This window comes from Athene noctua, chromosome 1 (assembly GCF_965140245.1).
Source record: "Athene noctua chromosome 1, bAthNoc1.hap1.1, whole genome shotgun sequence".
Classification (NCBI taxonomy): Eukaryota; Metazoa; Chordata; class Aves; order Strigiformes; family Strigidae; genus Athene; species Athene noctua.
Window position 1 is genome coordinate 124,475,050 of NC_134037.1, and position 25,217 is coordinate 124,500,266.

Here is a 25,217-nt window from a genome sequence, read left to right on the forward strand (position 1 = left end):
GAGGGTGATGTATGAGGTAAAAAAGGCTGTATGTACACAGCTGTATGCCAAATTTCATGACTGTTTCTGTCTAGCCCCGGTGCTTGCTTGTACACTGTGCCTGCAGCTCCACCTCTTCAAAGACTGTTCTATTAATCTAACCTACTGAGAGCTATTCATACAGCTTATGGGTTTTTATTTTTAAATCCTCACAAAAATGATTTGCTGCCCTCAAGTTAAGAATTTAAAGGAAAATTAAATTATGGCAGCCTAAGTAATGAAAGCTTCTTTAGATTTGATAGATAGAGACCATGAAAGCAAAAAGTCTGTATCCCTGGAAAGATTTCTGATATTGTTTAGTGCTGGGGGGAGTTACTATTGCTACTATATCATGCAACATCAGGTCTTATATTCATGCACTTCTGTTTCAAGAATTCCTTAATTTTCAGAGTTGTTCATTATGTTTTAGCTCATAAATTAAGAGATTTCTAGCTCAAACATTTGTATCCTTATAAGGCCTATGGTATTGGGGTCATAGTGTTGTATAGTTTTGCTGACAGATGGATTAAAGAAAGAAAACCTTTAGAAAGTCCTTATGCCCTAAGAAATGTCTGAACTTTTCTTGCATGCCACAAAATGTAAGCCTAGTATTTGTTACTGTGATATATGTGTTATGTTGTTGCCAGCCTAGTATGACACATGTAAAGTGCTCTATTGTTTCTACTTCTCTTGAGCGGTGGAGCTTTCCTAACTCGAGTTTAAAAAAAATAAAGTCTATTTTTTCAATTTGTTTAGCTGGGAAAAAAAAGTAGTTGATGTTACCTAAAATCCGTGAAGAAGGGAGTTGACCCAAAATAGTAAAAAAAATAGGGGAGGAAGGTGGGAAATATCCAGATTTTTGTTTTCTTACATGTATAGACAAGTGTGTGCCATTTATTTATCTCTCATTTCTTCTGTCTTTAGGTTTTCCAAATGAGCCTGCTGCTGTCATTGCCCTTAACACTATTAAGGAATGGCTAAGCAAGAATCACAATGAGGTATGGAATATACATTTCCCAAATTTCTGTTTAAGTTTATGGTCTGTGAAAAGAGTAAACAGGCTTGAGCCTCGAAGTCTTTTATTATTTAGTCTTAAGACCAGTGAAATCAGGTCGAGACAATATAGCCGGGGAAGATAGTTATACTTAAAAGCAAATGGATTTGAAGGGAAATACCTTTGTTTGAAACCATACTGCGTCTTTCCTGTGCATTGTAAACTTTCCTGGCAAAGTGGAAGACTATTCTCTTCCTAAGGTGTTTCTGAGCGTCAGAGTTTTTGTGTAATAATAAGGAGATTCTTGGAAAGGAAATGTATATAGCAGTAGTCATTGAAAACAGCCACCAAAGGTCAGTGGTGTTCCAGGGGTCACTTTACAGTAAAGAGCTGTATGATAGTATTTTCTGTTTTCATTAGTTTTTGGTTTGCTTAAAGTGTTCGTTCTCCCTGGAACACTCACTAACTATGTGATACAACTGTGAATTTTTAACAGGACTGGTTTTCTTCCAGTGACAACATGATGCCGATTATTTTTACAAGACAAAAAAAAATTTCTTTGAACAGAATGATCTCCATACCTCCCCTTTCTAGTTTTTTGTCTTTCTCTGGTTTGAGTTCTTAGCAAGCTGATAGTTCCTGGTGTTGAATTGGAAAAATGCAACAAAGAAGTGACAGAACAAATAAAATAATCATGATTTCTAAAACTGAAGATATACCTGTTTCCTCATGATGACAGCCAACAGATTTTAGACAGCTAGAGTTGTTCAGTATTTTTGCCTGAAAATATTTAACAAAGCATCCAGTGGAGAAGCACTGGATACAGGGACATAATTAGTAGCATTTTTCCTCTACCAATATATTCAGGAGGCCTTTTTCTCAATGAGAATCTGATATGTGAGGGTATGAATTTAGCAGTTTTATGTGGTTTATTTTGTTTTTTGCCAACTTTGAATTAAAAGGAAATACTGTGTTGAGATTTGAATGGTAAGTAGAGGTTTTCAAACATAAAGGTACACTAAATATTTTGTTCTATGGTTCAGTCCTGGCTCCTCAGCTATAAGACAACTTTCATTTTCAATACACTTTGAGTCTTCACTTTTTTCTCCTTTTTCTGCTTCTGGCTTGGAAATTTGTATGCCCTGCGTGTCATCTTTCCCTCTGCTTTTAGTTAGTGTGTGTATTCCACATTTTTCTGGTCCCCTCCACAGACTTCAAGTGAGTTCCTCCCCTTGTCCTCAGAAAGCTCCAGGTCTGTTTTGGAAGAAGATTTGGGGTTCACAGCAAATAGCAATTGAAGTGACAGTGTTTGTCATATGTGTTCAAGACTCTTATCTGAGTTATAATAATTTTTTATGTGTTTTGACCTGTGTTTGCAAAATGTCGCTGTATTTATGGTCCATGCAGATTAGTATAAACTATAAGCACTGAACATGCATGATTCCTCCTTTCTCACTCTCTGTAACAAACTCCCCTCTAAGTCTTGGCCTTCTTGGCTGCCTAGCTCTAAACCTCCTATCTTGCTCCCCACAAGCTCCAATTTAATCTGAATTCTTTCTAAATAAGTAGTTTACAATGTTTGAACAGTACAAGAAGCCCAGGCTGTCCTGACTACAAAACAATTGTTAAAAATTATTCTACTGTGGTTACATCTCAGCTGGTTTTTGAGTTTGGAATAGTATAGCTAATAATTGTTATATTCAATGTCTCGTAACACCCCGAATCCCAGACTCACCAAGTTGAGGTCTCATACCGTTTGTTGCACTTTAAGACATACATGTGAAGCATTTGATGCAGTTATTACATATCAGTGAATATGACAATGAAGAGCTAATCTGTAAGAGCTTTTGTTAGTTTTCAAAGGAAGTGGAGTGCTACAGTTCAGTCAGGTTATGTTTTGGGGGTCCAGTTATCCATAGCTTTGTACTTTCTTGTATAAAGCTTTCCCCCTTCGTATGTTTTTTCTGCAATCTACAGAGCTTGAATTTTAGGCTATGGCATACTAGCATGTTTTACATGTCATAAATCGGTCAGCAGCAATATAGAAATACTTAACAATTATATTGAAGGTGCAGTAATTTATGCAGTGAAAGGGATCTTTGAGAAGCATACAGTTGTTGGGCTGCTGTTGTTCAGTGACTATGGCAAGGTGAGCATAGTTCATCTGGTTTAAATGAACTGATATAGCTCTGTGCCAGGTGGCAAGGTGATCCATTTTTATACGGTGTACACTTACTCGCTAGATTTGGGGTTTTGAGTAGTATTATTATACATCGCCCAAACTTTCCCCAAAAGTAGCTCATCATACAGCAATGGAAATGAAAGGGAATTTCTGTATCTTAACAATGTAGTCTTCTCTTACTACAGATAACTATGATATTGTCCTTTCTATAAACTTCCATCATAAAGACAGAGCAACTCCCGCTACACCCACTGGATATTTAAATTCACCTGTTATAGTCCAGGAGCAAAACCTCTAATGGTTTGCCACAAGGCCAGCTTTTCAGAAGGCTGCCCATGTTTCGCTCCTGTTACCGCTAACCAGAGCTGCTCCCCTGACACTGGCCACACTGTCAAAGTGAGTCGGTGTGTCCTGCTAACAGCCTCTCTTGGACAAAAGAGGCCTCCTGCACCTGCCTCTGCCAGAGTTAAATGAATCAAAGTCAGCTTCTTCCCTTCGTTCCTTCTTGTGCAGTCTGCTGTGCCTTTCAGAAGGGTGGGCTCCTTTAGTACCAAAGATGTTTGGCAGACAGTTATCCAATGTTTGGTACTGGTTGTCCCAGCCAAGATCTCAAACTCTTTGAGTGTAAAATGTGAATTGATTGAATGAATTAACGAAGATTTAGTGCAAGATAGAGACAAAAGTGATAGCCTGCTCACTAGGAAATTTGCCCACACAACAGTACCCTTTGCAAAAACAGGTAGGTGAAGAAGATGGAAACCTGACAAGTTTGTAAATCTTTTGCTGTGCTCTACAGCAGCAGTGTTTTATCTGCCTCCCCGCATCCCCAGAAACTGTGACAAATTTGTGAAAGATAAGACAATATTGTTGTTTTCTCCTCTCTACCTTCCTGTAGTACTTTTCTCCTTTGATGCTATAATGAAGATTTTATCCACACTGATATTAATTGAAAATATAAATAAATCAATGACTATATTCCTTCGCCTGGGGGCCTGAAAATATAACCTAAAGACTCCAGTCTTGCAAGCTGTGTTAGAGTCCTATGAAGTTCTCTGTCATAGTATTTACAAGAAAAGTGATTTGCATTTAATAAAAGGTTTTCTTACCCAAGTCCATGGTTGTGCTTGACCCCTCAGGTGTTTGCATAAAAACTTATTAGCATGCTTAACTCCGATGTCACTCAGATGAATGTCTCATTACCATGCAAATGGAGTTAGCTCCTTTCTGAGGTTAATTGTTACAAAGCAACACAGAGAGAAATCTATTGTAATTTACTCAACATGGAACACCAGCTAGGCAGGGCAGCAGCCATCATAGTCTAGAAGCCTAAAGCTTAACTACATAAAGTCCACTAGGGAAAACAGCAGTATTGAAGTAATGGTTTGGACTTAGTTGAACATAACATGCAGCACCGTTCTGGTCTTGAAATGCAAGTCTTAGTCAAACTAATTTCTGGCCATGTTTTACACCAAGGTCTGCTGACTTGCAGCCAGAGGGCAAATCTAGTTTAGAAGCTGGTAAATGGTGTTATACTGTAAGTGTAGATATCCCTTGGAGCAAACTCACAAGAATGGCCACAGTCAGCAGTACCGGTTAATTTACTGCAGACCACCTAGGCTATCTCTTTAGCAAACTGCATTTTCACATTTCACAAAGTGCTCTAGAGGTTTAATAGAATTCTTCAGAGCACAAAATAGAATTGGATCCCATCCTTTAGGAAATTATACACTGGCATTCATTTAAAAATGCACATTAAGCTCTTTGAACAGTTCAGAATGCTTCTTTCTGGGATAATTTGGCAAGGTTTGAGATACTGCCACCCAATTTCCCATAATGGTATCACAACAGAATTGTGGCACCTTTAAATACTGGACCCCATACATTTGGGGGGGAAGCAGGTAGAGGGTTATGTTTGGGTTTTTTATGGCAAGCTTCTTCAAACATTTGCAATGTTAGAAATTATTTACTTTTACTTCAATACCATGCTATGTTTCTCAAAAGAGTGAAAAATAAAAAATGATCAGTGTATGCCTTACCTTATGTCACTGACATGAAAAGTCTCAGGACTTTTTCACTGCTCAAGAACAGACTTTAATTTAACAGCACATTTAGTTCAAAGTATTGTTCTTTCTCTTGCACAATATTTCACAACATTTATTACGCACCACAGTAGAACAACACCCAGGAAGGTGCAATTGCAGTATATGTTCCATTGAAATAACTGATGCGGATTAAAAGCACATAAATGGAAAATAAATCAACACATTCCAGATTCCTTTTCATTAGAATCACTACTGAAGAGAGAGTTGTTCTTATTTTGCCTGAGGTGCATGAGATTCAGGTCTCTGTGTTATAGCAAGTAGTTATGCATTATCCCACTGCCAAAAAAAAAGTTGTACATTTTCAGCAAAACAGGATGAGCAAAATCCTGGTAGAGTTGTAATCAGTGGAACTCTGTTTTCAGGGCAGGGGGGAGCAGGATCACATTTGCTACATGCCTCCTGAGAAACGTTTTCAGGAGGAAACACCTGGTTTGTCGAGTCAGGCACACCACAACGTGGGTGCTCTTCACCTGTGCTTCATTTTGTGCTGTGCTTCGCCCAAATCATGGTGATATTTTGCACTACTGAGATAGTTAAAGTGGAATTACCTTTCCTGTGCATGGATTCCCGTGCACGCTTGTGCCTTGGTGGCACGCAGGGGTTGGGTTGCCCTGTCCTCACCGGCAGGAGCTGTGAGTGTAACACAGCGGGGAGAGCTGAGGAGATGTTGCAGTGGGGACTGTGGATGGGACTGGAGGCACTTTTATCCTGCTGATAAAAGCTGCATGAACAATTGAGTTTCTAAGGATGGGGAGAGTATGTCGGAATTCGGAGAAGGGAAGATCTGTGATGAGAAAGCAGAGCTTCAGGGATTACGCTGTTTTCCTTTTCCTCATGGAGCTCATCACTCTGAAGCTGTGGTGAGCAGCTGTCTCCTAGTTGGGAAAGGCTGGAGGAGGGCAGTGAGGGAGCAGCTTCCTCGAGGGTAAGATGGAGCTGAGAGGTCCAGCAGAACTTAAACCAGCCACGCTCTATGTTGGCCACCCAGGCCTAAGCCTGCTTGAGGCACCTCGGCTCAAAGTTACGATTGCTGACGTAAAAAGAGCACTGCTCTTAGGTGCCTGAGGGAGGACAGGACCATTGCATGGGCTGGCAGATACAGCACAGGACCTGCAGGAGAGCTGTTGGCCTCCAGAGGGAAATCTTTGTGCCAGACCGGATATCCTGACCACCTCAAAATGGTGCTAGGTATTGATTCCTAGTCTGGAGGGAGGTAAATGTCCTGCTGGACAGCCACTGCCTGGCAGGACAGAGCAAAGAGAGTTGCCGCTGTTCTCTATCACACAAGGCAGGGAAGTGCAGGTTGCCTCAGTGAGCTTTTTAAGCACTAGAGCTTTATTTTAGGGTAAACTAACACAATCACAGTTTTGAGTCACGTACAGCTCTCAGCAGGTACGCATGGTGCACCCCATAGTATCCATCTGGGTGCTGTGCCACGTTATGTTATGTAGGCGTATACCTAACAGGTATAAGACAGCAGGGTAGGAACACTTCTCACGTTTCTCCCTTCAAAATCAGGTCAGGCGGCTAACAAAAAGTCGCTTTTACCTCCTGAGCTCATGAAAACATCAGGGCAACCCAATTTCAGTATTTCTGTGGACTGCTCTATCCTGGACAAAACCAGGACAGTAGTCAACAAAACTATGAATAATTTTGAAAATAATATATGTATTTATGCCTAAGGTTGATACCTTTTATGACACGTTTGGGCCTGCAGTGACATGTATTTATTTTAAAGTATATTTATTACTCAGAAACAAAGCTCTGAAAATACAGGTTTTGATTGAAGCCACTGACAGATCCTCAAGGACAGTAAGGGTGCCGATAAAAATTCAGGCGGCTATTTTGGTAGCTCTTATATGCCAGTATCATTTGATTAACATAATCTCCTCCCCTCCCCCAGCACCATTCTCTTGGGTAGGTTAAAAAATGATCTCCTTTCTATTTCTACATTCTAATTAGGTGGTAATCATATGCTGCTCTGATTGAAATGAAAATCAGCCATCATGCCACTGTCATCTAGCTGAAGTTGAGGAAAAAATGCTTTTCAACTTGTACAAAATTAAAATGATTTACTTGCTCTGTGTAGCTGCTCTCTCACTGGGCTCAAAGAGATTCAGTGCTGTCCCCAAAGCCCAAACCTAACTATCATCCCAACAGACAAGTCATTTTCTGAAATGATAAGTAAGCTGCCAAGGCAGCGGTGCTTTCTTATATATTCTTCAGACTGCTATTTAGGTAGAAGGCTGATAAAGCCAAGCAGAAAAGCCTGTACTCATTACACATGATACTTTATTTATTAAACTTAAAAAGCTTTTGTTGTTTTTGATACAGCTATTGAGAGAAACGCAGGAAGGCATCTTGGAAAAGAAATGTTAGAGCTTGTGATTGCTCCGAGTGTTGCATGTTACTCACTTGTGACCCAAATAAAAATTGGGGGGGGGGGCAGTTGGAAACGTGGCTTGCTGTCACCCCTTCCCCCTTAAATTTGTTGAGGATCAAGGAAGCCCACTTCTAGGCATAGTGTAGATGTTTTCAGTGAATACTTCTTTGTAAAGGTTTATATACACTTAGTGTACTGCATAAATAATGATTCCTGTAACTCCATTACAGCTAATGAGTGTCACTAATACAAGATAGGTCTCTGCATGGGTTCTTTTGTGTTTACAGTAGTTAACTATCTAATAATTGAAATTGGTCAAATTCTTTCATCCTTACAATTTATTCTTTCATTCTTACAATTTAATGGGAGTTACGATAACAGGGACCTGAATAGCTTGAAAATTCTACATGCATGTAGCTAAATTAACAGAATTGTCACTCATTCAGGATTGAGATTTTGTCTTGTTTCTTTGATACTTTCCTCTTGATTTCTGTACATTTAGAGGGGCCTGGGTACTGTAGTGAGCTGTGTGAAAAGACCTTAAAAAATAAATAGAAGCAATGTTACATTGTTTTCTTTCCTGTTACTTCTTGCATGACAAAAAAGATGATGATAACATCCCTTTATTTCAGTACTGGCTTTCAGACAGAAATCCCAAAAATTTCAACTGGCTTGTCAAACCAGCACAATGCAGAAGAGATCCAGCTTTCATTTTGGGAAAATTCAGTTATTGTTGTTACCCATCTGGACACTCTTTTCTTTAAATTGGCTTGTGCTCCTCACGCCATGGGTATGTAGGAATAAATAGACAAAGCAATGAGGAATAGCAATCCATGTAGCTCTAGTGAGATACATGGATACAATACTTCGCGAATAACAGAGAAATTGCAGTTACAGTCTTTGTTTTGCTTATGAGCTCTTCATATTAATAAATCTGTTGTGATTTATGTTTTGCTATCCTCTCATGTCTGACTGAACTTTATCTGTGGATTACAGCTGGATCTTGACAGGATTTGAGCTGAGATGGGGTGAGAGGCAGGAAGAGGTTTGCCTTTTGCTCTGTGGAGGCTTGCAAAAAGGCTCTCATCACGAAGGCAGAGTTTTGGGAGACTCACAGTGGAAGCTGTCTGCAGAGGATGGGTATGGCCAGGCGGTCGCCAGCAGCAGATAAACCAGGTGGCCAGCTGAAATCTGTCCCTGATGCCAGTCAGGCACCCAGGCCTCATCAGGGTGCTGACAGAAAGCAGGGCGGGGTCACTTTGGCAAGGAGCCCAGCGCCCAGCCTCCTGTTCCGCAGCTTCAGTCTGCCAAGGTTGGCTTTGATTCGGGGCTTTCACTTAGCTGCAGGGTTTTCAGTTCTCTGAACCGACTCTCAGGAGACGTGTCCATCCATCTTTGCAGACGAGAACCGTCTGTCTGTGTGTCGTGGGTCTCTCCAAATGCCCCGGAGGTGCTTTAGCTGTGCAGCCTGACGTGTGCTGGAAGCTTGGGTGGCCGGGGCAGACAGGCACCAGCTGACGGCCGCGCTGGCTGCGGGGCCGCGGTGCACAGCGCTGTGCCGAGGGAAGCCGCTGTGCTGGCATGGGCAGTGGCCCTTCCGCATGAGCCAAGAGCACATGCTTTGTTTTGCCGGCATTTTCCTGGCATCCTGCAGACCGTACGATGTCTGCTTTTTGGTGTTTCGTTTCCAATAAACTCACGTAGCTGTTTTGCTTCTGGAAAGCTGCTGCTTCTGTTTGATTTAAATTCAGTTCCGTTGCCTGCAATTTTCTGCAAAGCAGAATGGCTAGCATGGCATGTGAGGGTGAAATAATAATAAAATATAAAAATACGCTAGGTGAGCCTCATACTGGAGCAAGCATTGGATCACAGAATCACACAGAGTCATTCAGGTTGGAAAAGACCCTTGGGATCATCGAGTCCAACCACCAGCCCTACTCTACAAAGTTCTCCCCTACACCATATTCCCCAACATCTCATCCAAACGACCCTTAAACACATTCAGGGATGGTGACTTACTTCACCACCTCCCTGGGCAGCCTATTCCACTGTCTGACCGCTCTTTTAAATTTTTTTTCCTAATGTCCTTTCTGAACCTCCCCTCTTGCAGTTTAAAGCCATTCCCTCTTGTTCTGTCACTAATTACCTGTGAGAAGAGACCAGCACCAACCTCTCTACAATGTCCTTGCAGGTAGCTGTAGAGAATGATGAGGTCTCCCCTCAGCCGCCTTCTCAAGCTAAACAGTCTCAGCTCGTTCAATCGCTCCTCCCAGGATTTATTCTCCAGGCGTTTCACCAGCTTCGTTGCCCTCCTCTGCCCTCGCTCCAGCACCTCGATATCTCTCTCATATTGAGGTGCCCAAAGCTGGACACAATACCCTACAAGGGACCAAACTGGTACAAGCTAGCTAACTATAGAGGGAATATTTTGCTAAGTTTTATTCTGTCTTCTCATCTGAGATTTTTTTCTGGCCAGCTCCTACCATCATCTCCAAGCCTGTTAGCCATCAACAGTAGGTCACAATCAAATCTATACAGAAGGAAACCTGCACAGATTCTTATAGCCAGGGTGCATTCCCTGTGAGGAACAAAATGAGTTTATTGCTGCTGGAGTACAGCATCCTGACATATAGTTTGAGATATATGATTCTGACATTTAATAGGTTAGATGATATTGGCCACATACTTCATAGCTTCTGTATCATACTGTATTCCTGGGAAGGTGAAAAATGGGTCTGTCTATTATATATAAAATGACAGAAGAGATAAGAAGAGCACTGTGGATGTGGGGAGCATTGACAGTAAGAACCTGTAGAAACGTGGGAATGACTGGCAGGCTTCCAAGATAAAATACCTGATAATTAATACAGAACAACTTGCTTAAATTCAGATGTGAGCACAGTTTAAGGGTGTGTATTGTCTTCCTACTTAGACTTCAGGACAGATTATGTGATTCTTTCATTTATTTGAGATTAATGAAAAAATGGAGAATAAATTCAGTGAACTATGAAATTCTTGACTTCAGTAGGCATAAAGAGTGCTACCTGAGAAGAGTTTTTGAACAAACACTACGAAAAGACTTGTTCAGGTTCTCACCTTGCTTCTAACCTGATCTCTCATGAGATAATGGAACGAAGTTTAATTTTTAAAAGCATAGTCTGTTTACAGCTACTAAATCTAAATTGGATTCATTTATTGAAGGTGTTTTTTGTTTTTTTTTTAAAAGGATGAGTGTTCTTTGGGACTAGTAAAATAACTGGAAAACAATCAGTGGTTAAGATGATAAATGCTGGCTGAGAGTTAAAACAGAATTAAGTAGGTTTAAGAGCAGTATAATTTTACAGTTCAAATGAAAGGCATCATGGCACAGAGCACAGATTTGACTTGAAGTTGCACCTTGTAAATAACCGGTCTGGAGTTGCCCATATCTCTCTGCTTTTCTATCTGTCTTCATCCTGATTCAGGAGCTGATTTTAATATTACCAGAACTGAATTTGTCATTTTTCTGAACTAGGAGTGTTTAACTCTTCTGAACCACTGTATTTGTCTTGTCCTTACTATTTCGACTAAAAATGCCACATGCTAATACACCGTCGTACTCTTTAGTACTGCAGTCTGAAATAAAGTCTTAAGAACCAGCAGCTACATGTTCATCCCTGTGATCAATGCACAGTAAGTTCAGGGGGATAGATGGTGTCTTTCTGATTTCTCCCCCTTGCAAGGAACAAGGGCCTTTCATGAGCCCATTTCCAAATGTCCTGGATTTCATGAGGTGCAAGGAAGGGATTTTTCAAGTTCTGCATTCTTTTCTGGCTTGTTCCATCCAGCTTTTCCCCACACTTACAAGGAACTGTGTATTTAAGCCTCAAACGTGTTCTCAGGTTGAGGGAAAAGGTTTTATATGTGACTTTCAGCCTCTTCTGCTGGAAATTTCACCTTTCATTTAAAGTCCCTTTGGGTCTTGTAAGCCAAAAGGTTAAAAAGCCTTAGTCTTCTATTTACATATTCATAGTCTTATCCTTTAGTTGAGATGTTAATGTGTAACTATTATTTTATTGCTAAAATATGGTATATTTGATTAATTTCATTAATTCCTTTACTTTCACCTTGTTTTGCAAGAGTGTCTTTCAAATGTCTTTTCCATGTGTGGAAAAAGTCTTTGAACTTGCGCTGCTGCTTACTGTTTTGAAGTGAATGCACACACCTTGCCCTAATATGAAAGAAACTTGACACATAACACTTTGGCTCCCCTGAATTTAATCTTGATACCTGTCAGATGATAACCTCTTCCCTGTGGACGTTTAAAGAAACATTTTCCTTTGGGACTGCACGCTAATAATGTATGATCTGTGTGACAATAACCTCATGATAGGGAAATATTTCAGAAGGCACAATAGAAACTACATGCTTTAGTCCTACTGACTCTGTTGTCTCACTGCACTGTGTTCCCTGTTAAAATCTCTCCCTACAGACACCATATTAAGTTCATTAATATTTACAAAGCAAATACATTTCCTTTCAGACAGTTGAGGCACAACTGCCCTTGATTTTTGTGGGATTATATGAACATTGACACAGCTTTATATAGCATAAGTGCAATATCTAGTTAATATACATACTTATATTAGTAGAATACCCCCGGCATGTTTTTTCCTGTGTGATTTTTATCGGGCATATCATATGAGAATAAAATCTCGTTATAACTACAGGTTACTTATGTGTGTATGCCCCTCAGGATGGGGTTCTGAGTCCTCGTGAGGATTTGGAAAGTGCCTGGCATGCTGTTGGTACTGAAGCTCCTATTAGCAAGGTGGAGTTGCATGTACAAGAAACTGAGTATCACAGACGATCGAAGATATTGTAATGCAGAGCTCTGAGCGTAAATCCAGAGGGTGAGCTTCCACAGACTAACACTAGTCCTCAAAGATCTTAGTTTTAGCAGAGAGATAATTTTTCCATCATAGTTGCTACTGAGGAAGGGCAGGCATTTAGTATCTTTAATGATGGCAGTGTTCGTTACAGGAGATAGATGAAAAAGCTGAATTCGCTCCCGTGGTGAAGGTACAAGTATTTACAGAAAATGTAGTTGGATATTTACTAGCGCTTGTGTTGTTGTGAGCATGGTGTTTCAGATTCTGCAAGGCTCACTTTGAGACAGAGATGTATTTGAGGGACAATCCCATCACATGCAATTTATAGCCATGGTATTACAAAAATAAATCTAGCTTGTATGATGCCTCCAAATAGCAGAAGCTGAGAGGGAAATAAGTAACTGTAAGATTTTTCAGAGGCTCTTAAGAGAATAAAGAATTCTTTACAGGCAGGTAATAACAAGTATAAGTATTGCTTCAATGCCAGATTTTTCAGTGAACTGGGATTTCCACTTAAATGGTCAGTACTGTGTCTTTACTGGCAATTTATGGTCACCTTCTATGTTTTGTATGTGAGCAAAAGGGGTCCTGTTGTGGCCCAATAAGCTAAGGTCTGGCAAACGAGGTCAGATGTTGAGCCATGGACAGCCATGAGGAGTGTGAATGGGGTTTTTTGCCTTTGGTCAGGACTGGAAGTAAACTGCAGGAGCAAGGTAGGCTGATACTGTCTTTTACCTAGAGTATTGTGGGAACTTTAGGACTGAAGTACTGAGAAGCTATTTGATCTGGCTTCTTAGTTCCCAGATAGCCTAGTTGAAAGGGAAAGCTGCAATAAACCTTGAAAGTGCATCGTTAGCTACTGGGTTTTCTGAAGCTTGCTGGTGGAAGAAGTTGATTTTGGATGTCCTACATATCCAGAGCAGTTGCATAGTGTAAAAATGAACTCCTGACAGAGGGATCCAGAAGGTTCAGTACATCTTGCTCTCCCCTCGTTTGTACCTTCTTTCTCTTTGCAATTTTTTCCTTTCAGTTATCCCTGTTCTGCCCCCTGCGTGAGTGGTGGACTTGTCTCTTTATATTCTGCTCTGTTGCCTAGGCACTTAACTAAGCACTTTGGATCAGGAGAGAGGAAACAAAGCCTGTACCTCTGCTCTGGGTCTATCTTGTGTGTTGCAGCTGTTGTTTGTAGGTAGGGATTTCGAGTCCAGCTGCTCCTTATTGACCCTGTGGGAAGTGGCAGGTTGAATCAATTATTTGACATGCACATTCTCTGTTGGCAGGATCCTCGAGAGCCTTATAATGGCACAAATGATGTTACTCGCTAGTGCAAAAGAAAGTTACAATTGAGTATAGCAATTAATATGCAATTAGGAAGGCATTCTTTTTTCTTCCCAAGTATTTTTTTTCCAGTTATTTTTAGATTTGAATTGACTGAATTAGTTGAAGAATTCCTTTCGGAAAAGAGGAGGGGATTGGTTGGGGTTTTTTTTGCGTTAGCTTTGATTTTTTCTCCTGCAGGGACACTGAGAAGCAGAGACAGCTGTTATTTAAAACAAAATTGAACATGAATGCTATCAAACCATTTGCTACCTCTGAACTATAACGCGGCAGTCCTACATTTTAATGATGCGTTGTTGTTTATTATGCTCTGCATTACTGCTCAAACTTACGTTTGTCTAGAAAAGTAATGAGATTTGAACGTAATTGGAGCGTATCTCAAGGAACAGTCTATATGTGCCATCTAAGGTATTTTGGTAATTTACTGACTTTGTCACCCAAGGTAGTGACACTGCCTGGCAGGATGCAAGGAGGGAAGGGGTTGAAGGGTGTTGGACTGTGGATGTGTTGAGATGTCAGCATTATTAGAAATGACAACTTCTGTAAGTGGAAGAACAGAGCAATCACAAACCCCCTTCAGCCTTTGGCACCACCGCTGAGGCTGCCAACAAGGGGTGTTAATTTGTGCCAGCTCCTGGAGCATTTTTTGTGATGGTGACGCGTGTCGCGTTGGAACTGGATGGAGACAATTGGTGCATTTCACACGGGCCACAAAGCAGCCCCGGCCCCAGCTGGTTTCCACTTTGACATGTGTCGCTGAGGCTGTGTTTGACCTAATGATGTACAAGCAAAAACGCTCTATATTTCATGATAGTCTCCAGAGCTGCCACATCCCAGTTTTCAACTAGATCAGTTAGCATCAATGTGAGTAATTCCATACACAGTCATTTAAAGCTTTACCTTTTTTCCAGATTATTTTCTTTCTGGAAAGTGGTTCTGAAGAAGTATTCAGTGGTTAATCAAAACATCTGTGAATGGAAAGGCATTGACAGTGTATAATATATAAAGCTTTATCAAATGAAAATATGTGACAAGTATAGGGTTTTGCTGGCTGGGTGGCCTCCATGGGCTGTTGCTAAAAGAGGTCAAATTGGATCTGTGAACTTCAACCCACAACTGTACTAATTAACGTGATAGGAAAATGTTAGGAAATGCAGTGTAATTATTCATAGAACTGGGTCATAATTTCTTTTTCAGTTAGTTTTCTAGCATGTTGCCACACCACAGTGCTTTCCATTAATAATGAAGACATTTTGTACAAATAGTATTAGCAGCTGGTTGACTGTAGTTAATTGACATATTATTGTATTCCAGCACATTCTGTCAGATACTGCTGTGCATGGCTTAAAGGCTTCTAGGGAGAAATAAAGCAGAGATGACCAAAGAGTAGTTATTTTAACTTAACAGTTCTCAGACTCTGTATACCTTGATTCTAGGAGGCAATTTACTAACATATGTAGAGAAATTTGATTTAGAAAATAATGATGCAATGGATTTAATAAATTTTGTCTGCGGGAATAGCACATAAGCTCCTGTAGGAGTAGGGCAATGCACTGAGCCTTCGGAGTATTTTAAAATTTGAGTGACTAAGTGACATAGATCCATTTACTTAGGGATTTAATCCAGGCTGCTTTGTCAAAAATAGGAGTAATGAATTGACAAGGAGTTTAAGAAATGAGCCATGTATGTAACTGAGGCATGCTAATTACTCTCTTCCCCCCTCCCAAAGTGAACAGAACTTAAAATGAATGCATCTTTGTTTTCAGAATGAGGACTAAAGAAGAGAGGCAGAGCGAAGCCAGGAAGGTTACTTAGCAAGCCTTTCACCTCCAGGTCACTGATTCAAATCCAGACCCTTTCGTTCATGTCTGAAAGCTTTTTGGCCTTTGCACTAGTCTGGCCTGTGTACAGTGAAATGGAGAACATTGCTTTGGTCCCTATCACAACTGACGTGACTCTAGTTGTACTGATGAACATTATCTATTTAAAGAGTTTTATTCTGCAGTCACGGCACCCAGCTGGAGATTTTGCTTTTTTCTCTAGAGTAGCTGGGATTAGGCACAATATGGAAAATGGCAGCCTCTAGTGCTGACAATTTCAAGTGTTCATGGACCTATAAAAGAACTTCTTCTTAGATGTGCTTATTGAAGGAAATGGAAAGTGAGTACTTCAAAGAAACTGAGCTATTTGATCATGGAACATTTTATTGTACAGTTAATTACGTAAAATAGGCTGAACTGAGATAGAGCTCTTAGTGACTTTTTTGCTGTGTGTATAATTAGATATACAGAGCTGTTTCCTCAGCTAGTGTCAGTCTTCTTAGCTCGATTTAAGTCAATTTGCATCAGCTGACAAGCTGGACTCTGGTACTTATGGAACTGTTGACTGTTTACTATAGCAGAGTAACACACAGCCAAGTTCTATACCCTAAGGAAATCTAGGCCAAGACGTATAAAATAAGAAAAATGGTACTGTGTTCATTTTTTAAGTAATGACGAGCTAATCTCAAACTTCAGCACTTTAATTTGAAGCTTGTTAGAACTTATAGCAATTGGATATCAAAGTAAAGAACTGCCATGATGTTCTGGGGATGTACTTGCAATTTGGAAGGAAACTTGTGATGGGGGATTTTGCTCTGTGATCAGAAGATGAAAAATTGCGGGCATGGAAATGTTTGGGGTGGGGGGGGTAGGGGCAGGGAGATTGACCTCTAAAAAAGCCTTTATCACTGAGTAGCAGAGAAACAAAACAGTAAATGAAGAAACAGTAGTTGATAATGAACAACCGAGGTACGAAACAGCACTCTGAATGCTCATGTTTTCTGTCCTTTCAGAACTGTTTTACATTTGAAAAATACAGAAACTCCTCCATATGCAAACTTCAGATTCTGATTTTAAAAGATGACACTAAAAATAACAACTTTCCCATGTTATTAGAATTTAAGTTTGAGGCTAGTGGTACTCTGATGCTCCCTACAGCTGTAAACACAAGGATCCCAAAAGAGTAGCAGTCTTCTGTATTAATTAAATGATTTCAAAACAGTTAATCCTTCAAATTGTGCTCAAGCTGTTCATGGATATTTTTAGCACCATAGCCTTGGAATGCCCAGTTTCTTGCACTCTGCTTTCATGTTCATCATTGCTAGAAACAGGGTTAACAGAAACATTAAAAATATTTTAGAAAATACCACTGTCTAAATAATTGAGAATAAAAAGTCCTATTTTGAATTGGAAAAAAAAAAAAACCAACCAAACAGTGGCTGTACTGTCTTGGAGAGACCTTAATTCAAGAATTACAGACTTCCTTCAGCTGAGATGCTTTGTCATCAAAATACAAGAGGTAATATTTCCCTGGAGCAAGTGTGGGACTATTTCCTCAGCACTTTGCAGGTGATGAGTTGCTGCTTTTCTGGGCAGGACAAGGACTGCAGGCTGTGGTCAGTGCTTGGGTCTGGCACTGTGTGGTGAGGTCAACACATCGCAAATAATGACTGTGCTCATTTCGTTCCATTCACAACGAATAGAAATATCATTCCTTATGGCATAAATAGTCAGTTCTTTTGTTAGTTCTTAAATGTGGATGCTTTTTAGTAATCTCAGAATAGTCACAGGCTCATCAGAACTGTGTTCTCATGCAAGGGGTAGGAACGGTTCATACAACTTTTGAAACAATTTAATTTTGCTTTAATTATGTATGGAAACTCTGTAATACCTTCCTCTGTGGTGTCAGAGCAGTTTAGTTTAAAAGTTTACAATACACCTAGTGATTAATGAAGTTAGTCATTTACCTTAGAACTAATTCAGCTTTGAAAAGATGGTTTGCCTCACACTAATTATTTCTGTATTGTCCTTATTTGCATCACAGGCATTTCACTGCTCTTCATCTTAAGTTATTAAATCCTTTTTGCTCATGCATGAATCTGGACAGCTGGATGCCACTAATGGGGCAGCTAGTGCTACCCAGTGGTCTATAATCAACATTCTGTTGCCACACATTAGCATCACACTGCATGCCTAAAAGGACTAAAAATTTGATTTGTGAAGCAACAGCTGATTAGGGATGATTAACAAAAAGACTAGGGGGTGGTGGATATTGTGTAACACTGTTCCCATCCTTTCAGAATCCAGCAAAGAACGGCATATCTGATATGTCAGTGTGAACAAAAATAGATGAACCATTATCTAAATGTTTTCACCACTAATCATTTCTCAAAGGCTGTTTAAAACCAAACGCATTTAATAGCATTTAAGTAAAAACAGAGGTGGAAATCTTCATAAAACCGTGACAAAGAAGATATGTGTGTTTATTTCAAACAAAACATACCAATTAATTTTTCTGCAGTGTCAAGACAATGCACGATGCCATGATAAATATATAAAGATACTGTATTACTAAATGTACCTTAAATGCTTTCCTAAATACGAGAGACTCCTACACATTGAGTTTGATTTGTAGTCTATAAAGAGAGTTCATTTTGGATGCAGAATGAGATACGCTGGAAAAACCTGAAGTTGCAACAGGCAATCTTTAATGACCACTGAAAAATATATTCAATGGCTTCAGTGTAACCTGATTTATACCTTCATAGTAGCTCTTGTTTCCTCATTGCTCCATATGCATCATCTGCACTGGTATGCAGGACTGGTTCCAGTTTGCAGTTTCAGATGGCAGTGTTTTTCTTCATTACAAAAACAACCCCCACACACACACAAAGCACCAACCGCCCCAAAAAACCCTAACAAAACCTCACCAAAAGCCTGTGTGAATCCAACAGTTGCTCTCACATGCCTTCCCTCATCCTGGGAACCTCAGTATATTTTCTCTGTTGATCTTCTGCTCTTCTGGTGCTGCAGATCAGCCAAGAGAGGAAACAATTATTTCTGCTCTTCTCATGCTGAGAAGTGATTTTGAATGGAAAGCACTGATCGTCTTTGTTGCTTGTATTCAGCTGTTATCAGTGCGAGAAGAATAACTCGGTTGGGAAATGCCCTTTGCTGTGGGATTTTGACAATGTTCCCCTTATTTCAGATTCTTGGCCACCCAGGCTAAGACTGGATATAAGCAGCAGTTTGGAAAGTGTACAATACAGCATTTCCTTGCTTCAGTAACGCTGTGAGTCCAGACATGGTCTCCGTTTACCAGGAATTACTTTTGGATTTTATTTTTTGACAAGAGAAAAGAAAATGTGATATAGCTACGTCTGGAAAGGACCCATGTGGAAGGGTTAAAAAACAAACAACAAAAAATTATTTTGTTATAAATATAAAAATATACAAAAAATTTCCATACATTATCCTCTTCCTTCTGCCATACTTCCACTGGCAAGTGCTAAAAAGGCAAAAATGTTTGCTTGAAAAATTGTGAAGAAAGTAAAACATTAGTTGCTGCACTCTGAGTGAGAAACCACAAAGGGATGTGAATTACTGAGCTGTTGGTGCACTTCTGAGGTGACTATAGGCAGAGAAACCTAATGCAATCAAAGTGCACATAAATAGCCTACTAATGTACAAACCGCTTCAGTTCATCATTGTAGTGGACATTATTAAGATAATTATTTTATCCTTCATGACTTGCTATTTTATTGTGTCGTTATATAAATCAATCCAATCTAACTAATCCATTTTGAGAGACAATTTTCATCTCTTCTTACAAAAAAAAACACTATTGCAGAAGACAGTCTTATTAAAGACTTGTCACTTCAGAGATCTGGTGACTATAAATGCTTGGCTGTTCATTTACTGGCAGGTCATGTTTCAGCTAAAAGCAATGCAGGAATTGGCATGTAAAAAAATTGGTTGTCTAGCCTGGTGCCTTGGCTGGTTCTATTTCTTGTCATTTAGCTTAAAATAATACCAAGTCAAGCTTAAAACAATGTCTTCAAGACTTTTCATTCAACCTTCAAAAGTTCAGAGGGTGCCACTGTAACATACAAAATGCAGATCGAGATCCAAGTAGAAGTTTGTTCCTGACCAAGGTCTTTTGTTTACGTCTTAACTCTTTGCTCATCATTTGTTTGGTTAATTGAAAAGCTGAATGTGAGATTATAAGCTGAGATCATAGTTCTGTGTTTCATCAATAGTGTGCTCTTTTCCTGCTCCTTCTTTCTAGTGCAGCTTTGAAGTACGGTTGTGCATTGAGAGTTGTGGATCACCAGCTGGGGCTACATGCTACGTGGGCAAAGGCAGGGTTTTTTTGTGGCGTACAGAAGTGTTTCCTGGGAACCTAGTTACTTTGCTAGATTCTCTCTGAAAGATATTTTTATGAGGACACCCCAAATAAGTATTTGGTTCAGATCACTCCATTGTAGGCTTTTGCTTGCCAGGTGAAAATGTTGCTGTAAAGAGCACAACTCTGCTTGCCTTGCAGGGTGTTTGCCAGCTCTTCAGGAGTTGTCTGGCCTCTGTAGGGAAACTGTGTCCCTGCAAGACATGGTAAAACTTCAGGCTTAAGGCACAAGGTGTTAGAGACAAGTTTATCAAGAGACTACTTCAGCTGCAAGGGTGACAGTGCTGTGTCCTGAAGTTAGGGAAGCATTTCCAGGCCTCCAGGATATGGTTAATTCTTTGCTGTATATGTATTATTCTTTTTTTCTGCCTCTCTCTAGCTTAGCTGCCTTCCATATACCTACACAATACATACAAAGTTTGGGTAAAGAAGGTCCTCTTGTTTCCTCTTATTTTCACTATGTATGCTGTATTAAAAACCTGGAAAAAGTTCTTAATACTTCATAGACTTCATAGACCATGTATGTTTTGTGCTTACATGTAAAGACTTAAGATCTATGACTTATGAATATGTCATCAAACTTGATCCCCTTTTACCCCCAAACAGCAATTACAATTTCAGCAACCTTACTAAGTACTTGGGGGTAACATATGTGCTGTAAGTTTGCTGTGAATATCCATAGTTCCTCTTACTGCTTGTGTAAAGGTGCCTTGTGGATGTTTGAGTGGGTTTTGTCACAATCCCTAATAGAGTCTTTCTATTTCACAAGGGTATAGAAAAGAGTTTTCTCAAAAAGAAGGAAAAAGCCACATTATGTTGTTTATTTGTGGGTACTGATAAAGAAATAAATCACAAAACATGGAGTTGTATCAAGAAAACAAAAAAATTGACCTAAATGTTTTCCAGATGATTACAGTCAGTCAGCCTTCCGTAACTTCCATTGCAAGCACACAGTTAAATATATTTCCCCTTTCTTGTGGGCACATGGGTCTTTCAACTATTGAATGAGCTTGTCCCATGGGGAAAGAAATACAAGGAGGTCATGCTGACTTTGGAAGGGAACAAATTTAGTGGAAGTGAAAATCATGCTGGTGAATGTATACAAATGATTGTCTAACTGAGGTGGTTTGAGCAACTTGCGTACACTAAGGTAAACATTGCAGCTCATCTTGGCCTTAGCAAAATGGAAACAGTTGCCATGTACGTGTTAAATTAGCTTTTTTGTAGATTTATGGGTTCACTAAGCATAATCTGATTTATCTACATAATTTCAGTAATACCTTTTGGACTAAAGTGACCCAGTTCTCAATAATGATATGAACTTACACTCCATCATTGTAGTATCAGTCATGCACGAGATTGGTGGCTGTAGAATATTTGTCAATAAATTTTGCAGATTATATTGTTTCTGGGGCAATAAGAATCAATCAAGCAGCGCTTACTGATTACTCTGCAAATACGAGTTCTAGATGTATGTTTGAATGACGAGAGAAATGACAGTGGCTATCAGAAAAGACTATAAATAATATAATACTAGAAGATAATTATTTCTGTGGCTTTTCTGTGAACTACTTTATTTGTGTTTTCTGAGGTCAGTGATATTCAGCTGTTATTTGGAAAACCGTAGATATAGATTAGCTATGTTGTAGTTTTACTTTCAATGAAAATACATCAATAGAGAGGTCATGGGCTTGTTCACAGTGGAGTACTGGCGATTCCATTTGATAAAGCCTTTAGGGATGGGAGTCAGAGGCCTACAGTTTTGGGTGGATTTGGATGAACACACACAGATATGTAGTTTTTTTGTTGTACTAAGCCTTTGGATGATCGTTCTGAGATTTTAGGTCTTATTATTGCTAAAACACCTACAAATGTTGCAACTTAAATGGAAAAAAAAAAATTAAAATTGCAATTTAGTATGTGCACAATATGGCAGGAGCTCTAATGCTTTAAGAGAAGGCAGCCCCAGAAAATTAGATCAAAAGCTATTCTCTCGAATTCAATAGCAATTTGCATCTTCAAAATGAGAGTGAAAGAACATGAGGTATTGTTTATTTTTGCAATTATAAGCACAATAAAAATGACAATAGGCAACAAGTTTAAGGCAGGTTTGCCAAAGTGCACCACGTGACATCTCCTTATATTTGTCAGCAGTTCTGTTTCCAGAAGCATTTTGCTTTGATGAACAAATTCAGCAAATGAACACTAATGCATTTGCATACAGCAAAACAGTAGTGACTGTCAGCTGTTGATAAAGATGCATCGCCCTCTGGTTTTGTTGTTCTTCATCCACATGGAGGTGAACTGGGAATGTGTGGGCTTTTTATCTCTTCCACATGGGTTGTCTTTGCTGCACAATGACAACACTGCAAGACTGGGCACTCATTTCTCATTTCGTGAAACAGTGAAAAAGAGTCAATTATTTCCAAAGCTTCAGAGACTGGTATTCTGTAAGAATACTTAAAAAAGAAGAAAACGACTACATATTAAAGGGCTTGGTGGCTTTTCTTCAGTGTTTTTCTATACCTCCCTCTTCTCCCGTTTCCCCCCATATAAATAAAGAAACAAAGCATCAGCTTTCTGACATTCATCATGAACATTAATTATACTACTATCTTCAGCTTCCAGGACTAGGGGATTATGAGGAATGTATTAACCATTTTGGCTTTTTGAAAATGGTTCATTATTTATACGTTGAAGTAGGAGTATTGGGTCAGCAAGTGAGGGGAAGTAGACATCAAGAGTGTTCATTTGATTTTGGAATAAATACTTTATTTCATAGAACGCTCCTTAATTACTTATGGGTAAATATAGCTGGGGAGCATATTGTGGCTAGGTCTTGATTTCAAAACTTTCTTTTCTGGTCTAAGCAAGGCAAAATCTTTTCAATCTTGAGTTAAAAGTTACTTTGGACAACAAACTGTGATTCCTGTAGTTATGAGTTAGCTTATTGATTCTGTATAATTCTAATGATTTTTTGATCTAGGACAAGACACCTTTAACATTTTGCAGCAGCAACACTTGCATAATAAAAGCTTTAACAAATGTTCTAGTTCTAAGAGACCTAAATGCAATCTCCCTTCTGCAGAAATCCTAAATGAAGTCCTTCTCTACTATCATTATTATGGAAGGACGCTACGACAAACTGATAATTGCTTGTCCAGGCAGATTTATAATTTAATTCACATACTGATTGTTTTAGAAGCAACACAAAAATTATTTCTAGCAGATGCCAATTTAAAATCATACCAAGAAACCCAGCCTTACCGTGAAAAAGCATGATGTTGGATATGTCTTTCTGAGTAACATCAAAGATCTCTGGAGATATGTTGACAAGGAAGCTATTGAAATCTAGATGGGCACCCAATCTACTTGTTGTAATAGAAAAGTAGGTTTTCCAAACAGTGGAAGAATTTGACCTTAAACTGTAGAATAAAATATAAGAAAGAGTAGTTTTAAAGAATAGATGGAGACAGTACAGAAGTGAAGAAAGTTTCTCACCACTGAAGTATGATTACAGTATCAGTGCCAGCTCCCAGCTCCTGTCAGTGAAGCTTGGAAGCTTTATCATACGTGAAGACCTGGGCCTCTGTGTCACCTAATATATAGCACATATGTAGAGCTAGAGTCTCTTATACCCTATCAGAGTACAGTAGTATCCATATCTCTACAGTTTCCCATTGTAGAACTGTTTATTACTAAATTTCATGAGAGAGCTGGGCCATGTTGGTATGTTGTTGGCTTGGAAATGAAATTAATGAGGGTGTGCGGATTTGCTATTTTTCCCAGGTTTTTTGGGTTTGGGTTTTTTTTTCTTTTTTCAGTTTAATCATCTCAGCTCAGGCACAGATAATTTACTATTTCACATCTCAGAGTATGCAACTTGAATGAACAGTCTAAATTTCTTTTTATAATCTTGTAAAATTTTCCATTTTATTTGTAATGAGTCGTATCTATGTTCGGGGCCATTCTTGAATGAGGTTTATGAATTTCATCTGATTAATTTTATCTTCCTTAATGAGTTTTCCTAATCAAAAGGTCAGGGTTCAAAAGCAACATAGCTTCTATATTAAACTAATAAACAGCTGAGTACATTTTTTAAAAAGCAAATTCATATAGCTTAACAAAATTTCTCTTTTTTTTTTTTTTTTTTTGTGATGGTGGTGAACATTGTTTAAAAGCATGGTTTTGAGAGAACGCCCCTTGAATCTGGACGTATCACTGACAAATTTGCCAACTTTACATGTACTGTAGTTATTACTGCTATATTGTAGGAAGTTCTCCATGCTTCCAGACAAGGCATGCAAGACCTTTTGCACTACTAGGCTAATGATAAGGAGGATGTTGTCTGAGAGTATTTTCTTCCTCTTGGTACTTGTATCCCTGCAGCATAACAAAAGGTCATAAATGGACAATAGAACGGAGTCATGAGTGAATTATTCTCTTCTAGCTACAAGTATGTCACACTATTTTTATAATTTCCTGAAGGATTTTTAAAATACCTCTTGAGACCTAGAGGAAACTGCTGAAGTTTTGGGATAGTTTTCTATCCCTTTTTTCTGCATCAGTTTAGGCAGATACAGATTGTATCTCTATCTGAAAAATACAGATAAAACTTACATCTGGATTGTATGGGGCGGAGGATATTGTGGTTTCAGTTCTTTGTTTAGAAAAAGTTTATTTTTCTATGCTGAAAGTCTATGGGGATGTGTGTCGTGTATGTTTTGATAACTCTGAACACTGTCTATTCTTCTTAGACTCTGTGTGTGTAGGCATGATGCTCCAAAGATAGAGGGTGGTTTTAAGAGACATAGTTTGGTTGAAATCAATAGCCGTTTCAGTGTTTTTTCCTGCTAGTTCAAGATCTTCCCCAGAACACTCACTCAGTTGCCTTTTTATTACTGTTGGCCAGATGTACATCTCTCTTTCTTGCAGCTAAAGACACTTTTTGTACAGGTAGACCAGCAGGAGGTGTGAGTGCCCACATCAAAGAAGAAAGCTGCAGCTGACATTTTGTATCAGTTCACCCTCCAGATAATCTGTTGCAGACGGTTCGCTTTTCACTTGTCTCTCAGAGCATTCATTCCCTGTTGCTGGGGAGGAT

At 39.3% G+C, this 25,217-nt stretch overlaps 1 protein-coding gene across 4 annotated transcripts in view; it reads left to right on the top strand.

The window, feature by feature from the left end:
- Nucleotides 1-25,217, top strand: part of MACROD2 (mono-ADP ribosylhydrolase 2) — an 890,001-nt gene that overhangs the window by 623,312 nt on the left and 241,472 nt on the right. For all 4 annotated transcript variants that reach the window (XM_074917676.1, XM_074917770.1, XM_074917932.1 and 1 more), the window contains exon 8: nt 943-1,016. In XM_074917676.1, the coding sequence (XP_074773777.1) occupies nt 943-1,016 (74 nt within the window). The remainder of the gene's footprint in view (nt 1-942; nt 1,017-25,217) is intronic.